Source organism: Oratosquilla oratoria, chromosome 14, assembly GCF_046742065.1.
Source record: "Oratosquilla oratoria isolate Oo_2021 chromosome 14, ASM4674206v1, whole genome shotgun sequence".
Lineage (NCBI taxonomy): Eukaryota > Metazoa > Arthropoda > Malacostraca > Stomatopoda > Squillidae > Oratosquilla > Oratosquilla oratoria.
In genome coordinates, this window is record NC_134790.1 from 43,427,025 (window position 1) to 43,441,224 (window position 14,200).

The 14,200-nt window shown below is 51.3% G+C and overlaps 1 protein-coding gene across 5 annotated transcripts in view; it reads right to left on the minus strand.

Moving 5' to 3' along the window:
• Bre1 (E3 ubiquitin-protein ligase Bre1) overlaps window positions 1-14,200 on the minus strand; it is a 136,057-nt gene that overhangs the window by 88,705 nt on the left and 33,152 nt on the right. For all 5 annotated transcript variants that reach the window (XM_076198039.1, XM_076198036.1, XM_076198037.1 and 2 more), the window contains exon 8: window positions 13,429-13,602. In XM_076198039.1, the coding sequence (XP_076054154.1) occupies window positions 13,429-13,602 (174 nt within the window). The remainder of the gene's footprint in view (window positions 1-13,428; window positions 13,603-14,200) is intronic.

The window sequence follows — 14,200 nt, forward strand, 5'->3', positions numbered from 1 at the left end:
ACCTCCTTTTTTTAGACATTCTGCATGGCATCCATCCAGACCAGGTGCCCTACCCGCTTTCATCATCCCAACAACTTCCCTCACTTCATTCTTCCTTATTTCTCCTCCATTTTCCTCACTTATCACGGTCATTTTCTTAGCATTTCCCACTGCAACTATCTTTCCTTCCCTATCCTCCTTCACATTTAGCAACTCCCTAAAATATTTTGCCCATCCTCCCCTCACTGCTCTCTTCTATTATCACCTCTCCACCTGCACCTTTTACCTTTTCCTCTCTACTCGATTCGCCTCCTCTTCCTCTCTTAATTTCTTTCCAAAACATCTTTTAATTACTTTCAAAATTTTCTGTCATACCCTTACCCCATTTCACATCTGCTCTCCACTTTGCCTCCTTTACCTTGTGGTTAAAGAAAATTGAGAAAAGTGGGAGGTGAGCCAGCTGTTGTTTGCAGATGACACTGTGCTTGTGGCAGGATCGGAGGAGGGATTGAGGAAGTTGGTGACAGAGTTCGGGAGTGTGCGTGAAAGAAGAAAGCTGAAAGTGATGAGATGTACAAGGGGTGAAAGTGGCAGTAGACTGGAAGTGAGCATTAAGGGAGAGCAACTGGAGGAAGTGGATAGTTTTAGATACTTGGGTGCAAATGTGGCAGGAAAGGGTGGAGTGTAGCTGGAGGTGGAGCGTAGATTGAGAGGCGAGTGAATGCCTTGGTGGATTAAAAAGTGTAATGAGGAATAGACATTAGGGAATGGATGCTAAGTATGAAGGAGTGATTGTGCCAACAGCATTGTGTGGGGCAGAAACATAGAACATAAAAGAGGAAGAGAGAAGGAGTTTGAATGTGTTTGAGATGAGGTGTCTGAGAAGTAGGATAGGGGTTACTAGGCTATATAGAGTGAGAAATGAAGAGGTGAGGAGGAGAACAGGGGAGGAAAGGGAGTTGGGAGATAGGGCTGATGAAAGAGTATTAGGATGGTTTGGACACATGGAAAGAATGAATGAAGAAAGACTAGTAAAAGAGGTATGGAAGGCAGATGTGGAGGGAGTGAACATGAGAGGACATCCTAGGATGAGATGGATGGATGGGGTGAAGGGGGATTTGGGGAAAAGGGGAATGTCTGTTGAGGAAGGACGGGAGAGGACAGAAGACAGGGGTGAATGGAGAATGGTTGTATATGGATGATGTTGTGATGTATGAGGTGGAATGGGTGGGGGGATGGGGGGTAAGGTAGTATGTGTGAGCAAAATTTGACGCAGCCCGAAGGGATTTCTCCCTGTCTTCTCCTTTTCTGCATGGGGGGATGGAGAGGGGGGAGGGTTGCCGATTTAATGAAGCGACCTTGTTGTGGATGTGCTGTGCCTTGCGACACTGCCTCTGACCCAGGGCAGTGAACAGGGTGTAGGGATGACCAGTCATCCAGGAGGTGCTGAGATGGGAGGGAGGGTGGAGGGGAGTGGAGTGTATTTAGGGATGGAAAGGGTGGGAATGATTTTATGCCTTTTTCTTTTTGGCTACCTCCCTTGTAATGTAAGAGACAACCTGGATTCTCTTGGAGGAATATAGGAGCAGTGAATATATTTTCAGTATTATATTGATTTTGAGAAAGATACATGGAAATTCATTGGAATTTGAAATATCAAGTGATATGTTTTCAACTTTATTTTCAAAGAATAGGCCTTATTTTCATAAGCTTGTATTGTCTCAAGTTTTTATAGGTTTACCAACTTAGTCTATGAATAGATACTCCTTCTGCCACAGACAAATTGCATGACTCTGGTCCATAGGGGCACCCCAAATAGACCCTAAAGTATCATCAGCTATGTCGCAGCTTTTAACCCCACAATAACATGTAGCCAATACCCCAGATGGGCAACTGTACAACCGTTATGCTGTCCCCCCACTCTTTTTACTGTCCTGTACCACTTCTATGAATATTCATTTTCTCATTTCACCAAACCCTGTGATGGGGGAAAAGAATAAGGCAACCTAGTATTTCCACTTGAGTCATATATGGCAGCAAAAACAGGACAGGGATAGGACTACGTATCCTCCTCCCTGTAGGGGACATTACTTAAAAAAAAAAACCAAAGGCATAAGTGGGTCTAGGAGTTTTCCAACCAGTACCCTAAGGTTTGGGTCTTTTAATGTGTGTGTATGTGGTACAGTAAAAGGGAAGAGATAGGCAGTATGTTTGTGAGAAGAAAGATGGATGTATTGGCACTGAGTGAAACTAAGTTCAAAGGGAGGGGTGAGTTTGAATTTGGCAGTGTAGTTGGAAGGATCTCAGGAGTGAAGAGAGGATGAAGGAGAGAAGGGGTGGCTATACTAGTAAATGTGATGTGGAGTGTAAGATTTCTTCAAGATTAATGTGGATGATGGTGAAATTGGGAAGGGAGATGTGGGTTTTTGTAAGTGCATATGGGCCTGGTAGTGAGAAGTGTGTAGAGGAAAGGGAGGCTTTTTGGATAGATTTTAATGAGTGCATAGAGGATTTAGGGGGAAATGTAAATGTAGTGGTATTGGGAAGCCTTAATTCTAGGGTAAAAAATGAACCAATAGATAAGAGTGGTTGGGAAGTGTGGAGTTCCAGGCATTACTACTCTCATAAAAACTCTCAACAGCTCTTAACAGCTTTCTCTCTATACCATATATCTGCAACACCTCCCACAGTGTCTTCCTGTCTACCCTGTCATAAGCTTTTTCCAAATCCATAAAGGCCCAAAAAATGTAATTTTCGCAGGAAAATTTATTTTTCCCCGATACAAACCTGAGGTACTCCTTACAACAGGATACCTTCGTGTAGCGCGAATATTTCTACTGCAAAATTAAAATCCTCACTCTGTGGGTCTGGGCAACGCTTATCCTCAGTAAGGGGCCCCATTGGGGCAAGGGGGGGGGGGGGGCTTGCCCTCCACCACAAGTCTCGCACACTATAACCATTCTCTGAGCCAGGTATGAATTAAGCACAAGGTTTGTCAGGCAAGGAGAAGGAACTGTTTAGAGGGGTGGTTGAGGAGGGCCATTAAAGGTAAGGAGTACCTCAGGTTTGTATCAGGGAAAAATTAATTTTCCTGCGAAAGGTTCTTGTGCCAAGGCCAAGTTGTCCTCTTCCTTCAACCAGGACGGTTAGCGTAGACGGACATGCGCGTCAGGCCACCGCTAGCTACCGTTCCTGTATGACATTTTTCCCTGGTAGTGAGAAGTGTGCCAAGGCCCGTTGATGGGTGGATACAGAAGATCTGGTCTTCCCTGAAGGGCCTGAGGCTCTTCTACTGCTAGCTCGAGGGTGTCCGGAAACCATGGGGCTTTGGGCCACCAAGGAGCGATCAAAGTCATCCGAAGGTAGGATGCGTGTCCTTCTGGAGCAAGGGAAATGGTGGGAAAGCGTAGGAGTCCAGGTTGTCCCAACTTTGCAGAGGAGCATCTTCTCCTGCTGTCAGAGGATCCAGGAAAGGGCTGAAATATATTGGGAGTTGGTGATTCCATCTCATTGCAAAAAGGTCCACTAGAGGGGAGCCCCATTTGCTGAGGATGAAGTTCGCTACCTCTCGATAGAGGGACCATTCTGTGTTGATTATCTGATTCTTCCTGCCGAGGTGGTCCGCCCAGACATTCCTCTTCCCCGGGATGTAACGGGCTTTGAGTGACACCTGGAGATTCTTGGCTAGGTTGAGGATGTCCATCATCAGAAGGCATAGTTCCTGGGAGACTGTGCCCCCCTTGCTTGTTCAGGTAGGCTACTACCGAGGAATTGTCCGACATTATGCCCACTACTTTTCCTGAGACTTGATCCTTGAAGTGACGGAGAGCCAGGAGTACTGCTTTCAACTCAAGCCAATTGATATGGGCTGTCCGCTCGACTGTGGACCAGGAACCGCTGATGTGATCGTCATTGAGGTGGGCTCCCCAGCCCTCCTTGGAGGCATCGGAGAACAGGAGGACTTCGGGGGGAGATGGGCCGAGGGGCATCCCCATGAGAAGGTTGCATGGGCCTTCCACCAGAGAAGAGAATCCTTGACTTCTTCGGTGAGGGAGATGTGTTGTAGGGGTTCTCCCTCTTGCGGGGCCCACTGAGACTTGAGGAGCCACTGTAGCGGTCGCATTCTTTGTCTACTCCAGGGGATTAATTTCTCTATGGAGGCCATATGGCCCAGGAGGATTTGGCATTGTGTAGCCATCAGGAACCTGGTCGATAGTGCCTGTGCAACTAGAGAAGCGAGATTCGGGATCCCCTTTCCTACTGGGAAGGATTCCATTAGGGAGGAGTCCAGGACCATACCCAGGTACGTGACTCTCTGTTCTGGTAAGAAATCTGACTTTTCCGGGTTGACTACTGTGCCCAATTTCAGGACAAAGGTTAGGACCATTCTCAGGTGTTCTTGGCATAGCTGGGCGGAATGCATCTTGGAGGTCCAGCGACACCATGAAGTTCCCTTCCCTGATAGACGCCCTTACGGACTCTGGGGTGGCCATTCGGAACTTCGTCAGGGAAAAGGAACTTGTTGAGTGGAGACAAATAGATGACTGGTCTCCACACCCCTGTTGTCTTTTCTACTAGGAATAGCCGTGAGAAGAACCCTGGGTCCGGAGTCGAGACTTCCACTAAAGTTCCTGTCTGGAGCAGAACGGAGGATTCCTCCGCTAGGGCCCGCCCGCGAGCCGAGTCCGGGTGGAAGCTGCTGACTTGGATGGGATAGAGGGAGAGGTTTGGGACAGTGGAAAAGGGAAGACAATAGCCCGTCTTAATGACTTAGTAGGTCCAGTCTTCCGCCCCGGCCTCTTCCCATGCTCTCCAGTAGAGGGAGAGGCAACCCCCTATCTTGTGCGGAGGGGCTGGCGAATTCCTAGGAGTCCTGTGGGGGAGTCCAGAGCCTCTATAATGTTTGCGTCTAGGATCTCGGAGTCCACCATATCCGGGGGAATCAGCGTGTGGGTGAGCATAAATCTCCCTGAGGAGGGGGTCACTGGGGTCCCCGAGGATGGTGTCTCTCCTGCGGGACTCGAAGTTGGCCCAGGACGTTGAGAGACAGGAAACCTGATGCTTCAGGGCTCTGCTCTCGCTTGCAAAAAAGCCTGGATTTCGAATTCTTCCTGGGGTTGTAGTGCGGGTAAGAACTCCCATGCCGAGGCAAGGAGGCGTTCCAGCCAGGAGTTCACCGCCAGGGACAGAGCCAGTGATTGAAGGTGGTCGCTGACTTCCCTGCCAGAGAGGAGGACGTTTCGTCTGCGCAGCGACTCGGCGTCCGCCTAACCAGCTCTGGTAACCTCGCCTGGATCGAGGCTGCTCCGAGGGTTGACCCCGATGGGGTGTAGAAGCGCTTCTGGTGTTCCAATGGGACCGGAAGCCAACGCGTCTTCTCGGTCGTCCTTGTTGCGAGAGCGTCGGAGGCCTGGGCCATGGCTCTCGCCGTCTGCGTACTCCATGGAAGGTGGAGGGGAGGAGGCTGGGCTTTCTGAGAGTTGGCCGTCATGAAGATGTCAGACTCGAATGTGGCTTCCTCTTCTTTCGGGTGGCCCAGTCGATTCGCCCTCCGAACCCTCGCGAGGACGTCCGAGAAGGAAGGTGGGACCACCATCGAGGATTCCGACTGGGAAACGGGAGGGGAAAGGGAGCGTGCCCCCCCCCCCCCCTACGGAGCTGTGGACATCGTCGTCGGCGTAGGAGGGGTCGGCACGGGCAGAGAGGAACCTCACGCTACCATCCCGGTCACTGATGGGTACAGAGGGGGGCCGAGCAAGTGGAAGATGGTCGAGGGGGGCCCTTGGGGGCGGTGACTCCTCACGAGCTTCCGTGCGGTGCACGAACCGCGCTTGAGAAGCGCGGAAAAATTCCCGTTGGGCCTCCATCTGTTCCTTCAACGTAGTGACGAGTGAACAGAGAGTGGGGAGGAGGTCCGGGGAATGTCCGCTTGATGAGTCCCGCCTGGGTGCGGATGGTCCGGGAGACGCCAAGGGGAGACTGCCTCCTCTGGACGAAGCTGAGTCACCCACGACGAATGCGCGCGTGGGCACATCTCAGGCTTCCTGCGATGACCCGGCTCGTCTGACGACGGATGGAAGGTGGATGTGGGGGCCACCCGAGGAGGAGAAGAGGCCGACGCGCTCCGAATCTCCGAACTCGGCTCCTTTGTCCGTGGGGGGGCGGAGCCGCCGGCAGCGTCGCGGGGCCGGCGGACGCATCCGGGAAAAAGCTCGTACCCGGGGGGGTTCGCGGGGGCGGCTATTGTACAACCTTTCCGTTTACTACGCTTAGGAGGGGGGAGACAACTGTCCGCGTCCTCCGCCGACGTAGCATCCGGTCAGCGAGAAACACCGCATCTGCAACCTCGTCCCTGATCTCTGTCCCTGTGAGCAAAGGGCATGGAAAGGTCACCGTTGATCACCCGGCTCTTCCTACGGTGGGTGTTGTGCGTACTGCGGGATTCCTGAGTAGAAGAGACTAAGGGGCTCTTTGCCCCCCCCCTTTGTCCGTGCCGGCGTCGAGTTTCGGGGGCAGCCGCAAGCGACCACATCCGGGAAAAATGTCATACAGGAACGGTAGCTAGCGGTGGCCTGATGCGCATGTCCGTCTACGCTAACCGTCCTGGTTGAAGGAAGAGGACAACTTGGCCTGAGAATGACTCGAAGTGGCGTTGTACCACCTTCCTGGCGACTGTTGAATTTCTGGGATGGGCGAGGGCAAGCCGCAAGCGACCTCATCCGGGAAAAGCTCGTACAGGAACGATAGCTAGAGGTGGCCTGAGGCGCATGTCTGTCTACGCTAACCGTCCAGGTTTAAAGGAATAAAGGACAACTTGGCTTCCTGTCTACTACGCCGTGGAGGAGGGAGAGAATTGCTCGTCTCCTCCAAAGCCGTAGGCCGCCTTCCCTTGTTTTTGGGGGGGTGAAGAGGGAAGCCATTTTCTATGCTTGCGCACCTTTCCCCTTATCTCCCTTCAGCGAAACCACAACAATACTGGAACCAGATTCCATACTTACAGTGAAGGGTAGGATACCCGGTGGCGGTTAAGGGAATAATACAGGAAATGGAGAAGCACTTAATAATTCCAGGACACAGGATGGCGTAGGGAAAACCCCGATGAAATTGAAGGACGACGAACTCCTTAGCGTCCTTAGAGTGAGCTGGCGACAATCGAAGCGGATTGCTTGATTTTCGGCACCGACGTAAACATAGAACCGCTGAGTAATTAACGGTTCGCTGCCGCGCTAATAATGGAGTTTGACTGAGAATCGGCCCATTAAGGGGGAAACCGATAAAAACTAAACATGTATAGTAGAGAGATGTTAACGCGGTCACTACTGCGAAGAGAATGGTTATAGTGTGCGAGACTTGTGGTGGAGGGCAAGGGCCCCCCCCCCTTGCCCCAATGGGGCCCCTTACTGAGGATAAGCATTACCCAGACCCACAGAGTGAGGATTTTAATTTCGCAGTAGAAATATTCGCGCTACGCGAGAGTATCCTAGTGTAAGGAGTACCGAAGAGTTTGTATTCTTCGGAACAAATTACCTTTGTTCCGAAGAATACAAACTCTTCGGTACTCCTTACAACAGGAGACTCGGACTTAGGAGGGAAGGAAGTTGTTATCTAGCCTGGGAAACCGCTGTAAGGAAAATCTAGTGTGCTAAGACTATGTTGACCAGACCCCTATACATTCCCCTCACTTTGAAGTGCACCTCTTTCTGTTCCCTGGAGTGGAGACAGACAGGTTATAATCACTTTTGTACCACTGAAGGGCTTGAATTGATTCCCTTGGAATGCTTGAGAGCCCGCGGGTGAGGTAAGGGAATGTAAGAGTATGAGAAGGACTTTGGAAAGTTATCCCTGCAGTTGCCGAGCCAGAACCTGGATGAGTTGTCAGGGTCGGCTGTGTGCTCTTGAGGAGGGGTATATCATTTTCAGGACTTCTTGGGCGGCCACTATGGGGCCCAAAGATAAGTTCCCTAAAGATTCCCGCATAACTTCTTTGAGGTAAAAGGAAGTGAACGTATTCTGGCTCTTCCATATACCTGCTTGAAGAACCTGGTTGACTGACAGATTCTTTCTGATGACTAGGGAGGTCCCTACTGCCCTCAGGTCATGGACAATCTGTGTGGTTCATGTCGCAGGCTCTGCGGATGACTTCCATTGTCCAGTAAGAAATGGAATTCTTAGTGATGGGCTACCTTTAGTAGAGATGAACAACCTCTTTAATTCTGGTCGAAGATGTTCGGTTCCCTTGAGGTAGGTCTGGATGGCTCGTACCGGGCATAGAACTGTTTCAGTCTATTCTCCCCCTGCAAATTCGTCTAAGGACGGAACACTAAATGACCAGAATCTAGGGTCGGATTTGGCAGGATCTTGGTTGTTGGCAATGAATTGAGGCATGAAAGTGAAGGAGACCTCTTTCCATCCTTTGGAATGGGCGACTCTATAAGAGATGGCATGTAACTCCCCTACTCTCTTGGAAGATGCCAGGGCTAGCAGGAAAAACTGTCTAGGTGAGGTCCTTCAGATGTGCCTCTCGGAGAGGTTCGTAAGGGGGACCCCTCAGAGAGTTCAGGACTAATGCCACATCCCGTAGAGGAGAACTGATTTCCCTGGGGGGGCATGATCTTTGAAGTGCCTGAAGAGCATGGAAATTTCCGGTGAAAGGGCTAGGACCATGCCCTTCAGAGAAAACACCTGATTTAGAGCTGCCCTATAGCCTTGTACTGCCGAGAGGGAGATCTTCTTGGACTTCCTGAGGAAGTGGAAGGAGGCGATCTCAGGAATGGTGGCTCGATCTGGGACTAACTTCCTGGAGTGGCACCATTTTGCAAAGGCATTGCATTTCCCTTGATAAAGGTTAGCTGAGGAAGAGCGAATAGGAGCGGACATGTCCTCTGCCACTTCTCTGGGAAAACCCTTCTTTAGGAGGATCTGGACCATAGTCTGAATGCGTGAAGATTGAGTGCTGAAGGGTTCTTGTGCCAAGGCCCGTTGATGGGTGGATACAGAAGATCTGGTCTTCCCTGAAGGGCCAGAGGCTCTTCTACTGCTAGCTCGAGGGCGTCTGGAAACCATGGGGCTTCGGGCCACCAAGGAGCGATCAAAGTCATCCGAAGGTAGGATGCGTGTCTTGCTCTCAGGAGTACCTTCTGGAGCAAGGGAAATGGTGGGAAAGTGTAGGAGTCCAGGTTGTCCCAACTTTGCAGAAGAGTGTCTTCTCCTGCTGCTAGAGGACCCGGGAAAGGGCTGAAATATATTGAGAGTTGGTGATTCCATCTCATTGCAAAAAGGTCCACTAGAGGGGAGCCCCATTTGCTGAGGATGAAGTTCGCTACCTCTCAATAGAGGTACCATTCTGTGTTGATTATCTGATTCTTCCTGCCAACGTGGTCCGCCCAGAGATTCCTCTTCCCCGGGATGTAGCGGGCTTTGAGTGACACCTGGAGATTCTTGGCTAGGTTGAGGATGTCCATCATCAGAAGGCATAGTTCCTGGGAGACTGTGCCCCCCTTGCTCGTTCAGGTAGGGTACTACCGGGGAATTGTCCGACATTATGCCCACTACTTTTCCTGAGACTTGATCCTTGAAGTGACGGAGAGCCAGGAGTACTGCTTTCAACTCAAGCCAATTGATATGGGCTGTCCGCTCGACTGTGGACCAGGAACCGCTGATGTGATCGTCGTTGAGGTGGGCTCCCCAGCCCTCCTTGGAGGCATCGGAGAACAGGAGGACTTCGGGGGGAGATGGGCCGAGGGGCATCCCCATGAGAAGGTTGCATGGGCCTTCCACCAGAGAAGAGAATCCTTGACTTCTTCGGTGAGGGAGATGTGTTGTAGGGGTTCTCCCTCTTGCGGGGCCCACTGAGACTTGAGGAGCCACTGTAGCGGTCGCATTCTTTGTCTACTCCAGGGGATTAATTTCTCTATGGAGGCCATATGGCCCAGGAGTTGGCATTGTGTCGCTGTCAGGAACCTGGTCGATAGTGCCTGTGCAACTAGAGAAGCGAGATTCTGGATCCCCTTTTCTACTGGGAAGGACTCCATTAGGGAGGAGTCCAGGACCATACCCAGGTACGTGACTCTCTGTCTTGGTAAGAAATCTGACTTTTCCGGGTTGACTACTGTGCCCAATTTCAGGACAAAGGTTAGGACCATTCTCAGGTGTTCTTGGCATAGCTGGGCGGAATGTGCAAGGATCAGCCAGTTATCCAAGTAACGGAGTAGTTGAATTCCCCTGGAGTGGGACCACGCTGAAACGAGGTTGAACACACTGGAGAAGACTTGGGGTGCTGTGGAAAGTCCGAAGCAGAGGCAGGGGAAGTGGAAGGTGTTGCCCCTGTGGATGATTCTGAGGAATTTCCTGGAGGAGGGATGCACTGGTATGTGGAAATAGGCATCTTGGAGGTCCAGCGACACCATGAAGTCCCCTTCCCTGATAGACGCCCTTACGGACTCTGGGGTGTCCATTCGGAACTTCGTCAGGGAAAGGAACTTGTTGAGTGGAGACAACTAGATGACTGCCGGGATCGAGGCTGCTCTGAGGGTTGACCCCGATGGGGTGTAGAAGCGCTTCTGGTGTTCCACCTTCCTTCTCGGTCGTCCTTGTTGCGAGAGCGTCGGAGGCCTGGGCCATGGCTCTCGCCGTCTGCGTACTCCATGGAAGGTGGAGGGGAGGAGGCTGGGCTTTCTGAAAGTTGGCCGTCATGAAGATGTCAGACTCGAATGTGGCTTCCTCTTCTTTCGGGGGGCCCAGTCGATTCGCCCTCCGAACCCTCGCGAGGACGTCCGAGAAGGAAGGTGGGACCACCATCGAGGATTCCGACTGGGAAACGGGAGGGGAAAGGGAGCGTGGCCCCCCCCCTACGGCGCTGTGGACATCGTCGTCGGCGTAGGAGGGGTCGGCACGGGCAGAGAGGAACCTCACGCTACCATCCTCGTCACTGATGGGTTCAGGGGGGGGGGGGGGGGCTGAGCAAGTGGAAGATGGTCGAGGGGGGCCCTTGGGGGCGGTGACTCCTCACGAGCTTCCATGCGGTGCACGAACCGCACTTGAGAAGCGTGGAAAAATTCCCGTTGGGCCTCCATCTGTTCCTTCAACGTAGTGACGAGAGAACAGAGAGTGGGGAGGAGGTCCGGGGAATGTCCGCTTGGTGAGTCCCGCCTGGGTGTGGATGGTCCGGGAGACGCCAAGGGGAGACTGCCTCCTCTGGACGAAGCTGAGTCACCTACAACGAACGCGCGTGTGGGTACATCTCGGGCTTCCAGCCCACCGGGCATAGAAATGGTTCCGGTGATGACCCGGCTCGTCTGACAATGGGTGGAAGGTGGACTGGGGGTTACCCAAGGAGGAGAAGAGGCTGACGCGCTCCGAATCTACGAACTCGGTTCCTTTGTCCATGGGGGGGTGGAGCTGCCGGGCAGCGTCACGGGGCCGGCGGACGCATCCGGGAAAAAGCTTGTACCCGGGGGGGTTCGCGGGGGCCAGAGGCGTGTGCCCGTCGAAGCTAACCACCCTGTGGGAAGGAACAGGAGACAATTTGGCCCGAGACTAACTCGGGGAGGCTATTGTACAACCTTTCCGTTTACTACGCTTAGGAGGGGGGAGAGAACTGCCCGCGTCCTCCGCCGATGTAGTATGCCTTCTCTTTGTGTTGGGTGAGGGGGGAAGCCATCTTCCCTGCCCGCGTACTGTGGACGTCGTCGCCATCGTAGCTGGCGCCTGTCCGGTCAGCGAGAAACACCGCGTCTGCAACCTCGTCCCTGATCTCTGTCCTCGTGAGCAAAGGGCATGGAAAGGTCACCGTTGATCACCCGGCTCTTCCTACGGTGGGTGTTGTGCGTACTGCGGGATTCCTGAGTAGAAGAGACTAAGGGGCTCTTTGTCTTTGAACCCGGGTTCTTTGTCCGTGCCGGCGTCGAGTTTCCGGGATGCGTCGGGGGCAAGCCGCAAGCGACCACATCCGGGAAAAATGTCATACAGGAGCGGTAGCTAGTGGTGGCCTGAGGCGCATGTCCGTCTACACTAACCGTCCTGGTTGAAAGAAGAGGACAACTTGGCCTGAGAATGACTCGAAGTGGACGTTGTACCACCTTCCTGGCTACTACGCTTGGGAGGAGCGACAGTCGAGTTTCCGGGATGGGTCGAGGGCAAGCCGCAAGCGACCTCATCCGGGAAAAATCTCATACAGGAACGGTAGCTAGAGGTGGCCTGAGGCGCATGTCTGTCTACGCTAACCGTCCTGGTTAAAGGAATAAAGGACAACTTGGCTTCCTGTCTACTAGGCCGTGGAGGAGGGAGAGAATTGCTCGTCTCCTCTGAAGCCGTAGTCCGCCTTCTCTTGTTTTTGGGGGGTGAAGAGGGAAGCCATTTTCTATGCTTGCGCACCTTTTCCCCTGCATGTGCTTTCCTGTGAACATGAAAGTACACGGAACACTGACTATCATCTCACTGAATGCACGTCTCACACGGGGATGAAGGTGAACACTTAAGAGCTATACACTTGAAACACCAAATGTGAGGATCTACTTGGGCTGGCAGTATGGGGGGTGAGACAAAGGTATCTCCCTTCGGCGAAGGCACACGACCTATCTTGAACCACAACAATACTGGAACCAGATTCCATATTTACAGTGAAGGGTAGGATACCCGGTGGCGGTTAAGGGAATAATACAGGAAATGGAGAAGCACTTAATAATTCCAGGACACAGGATGGCGTAGGGAAAACCCCGATGAAATTGAAGGACGACGAACTCCTTAGCGTCCTGGGAGTGAGCTGGCGACAATCGAAGCAGGTTGCTTGATTTTCGCCCCAAACGTAAACATAGAACCGTTGAGTGATTAACGGTTCGCTGCCGCGCTAATAATGGAGTTTGACTGAGAATCGGCCCATTAAGGGGGAAACCGATAAAAACTAAACATGTATAGTAGAGAGATGTTAACGCGGTCACTACTGCGAAGAGAATGGTTATAGTGTGCGAGACTTGTGGTGGAGGGCAAGGGCCCCCCCCCCTTACCCCAATGGGGCCCCTTACTGAGGATAAGCGTTGCCCAGACCCACAGAGTGAGGATTTTAATTTCGCAGTAGAAATATTCGCGCTACGCGAAGGTATCCTGTTGTAAGGAGTACCGAAGAGTTTGTATTCTTCGGAACAAACATCTTACCTTTACCTAAAGCTTCATTCATGAGAAAGTAAAATTTGGGGGACAACATGTGGGCTTTTGGATGGTAGTGGGATGGGTGGATGGTGGATGTATGCTCACTTTGCTACCCTCTTATAATGGTAAAAGGGCTTTTTGGTATTATCTAAATGCGTGGTGTCACCATGGTTGTTCCACAATGACATAAATGGGGTGGTCTGAGAGGTAAATGTGAATGATGGGCAGACACATGAAAATTTCCTGATCCAATATCCACTATTTAATACACAAAAGATAAATAACAATGGATACCTCAGATCTTACCTCCATTTGTTCAATCTGTCTGAGATGTGTATTTTTACTGGTCTGGAGTTGATGCCGCACATCTTCAAGCTGTGTCTTCAGCTGCATTGACTCATTGTAAAGCACTGAGAATTGAGACTGCAAGCACTTGTACTCTGTTGTTTCAACTATCACACTCTCTGGCAGCTGGCGAAGCTAGAGTAAAAAAGTCGGGCATTTCAATGAAAGGTTACATATCATCTGTGCGCCAAGGGCTTCTTACCCCTGGTAAGGGAGATAGCTATGCATCATACAAAAAATTATTAAAAAGAGAAAAAGGAACATATAGGAGGGTACAAGGGAATCTACTAAAATGGATGGAGGACTTCCTGATTGGTAGTAAGATGAGAGTAGTAATCAGAGAAAAATATTCAGGTTAGAAAGAGGTGATCAGTGGAGTACCGCAAGGATCCGTATTGGCTCCAATAATGTTTGCTATTTATGTGAATGACATGGATGATGATGTGATATGTTACATGAGCTTCTTTGCAGACAATGCCAAACTGTTAAGGAAAGTAAAATCTGAAAAGGATTGCGAATCACTGCAGGACGACCTGAATAAAGTATGGAGCTGAAGTCAGAAATGGGAAGTGGACTTCAATATTAACAAGTGTAGCATAATGGAGTTTGGATAAAGCAAAAATAGAATATCAGGACAATATAAAATAGGAACCAAGGAGGTAAAGAAGGAGAGATCCGTAAAAGATTTGGGTGTAATTGTCTCAAACGGCTTGTCCTATGATAAACAGATAAA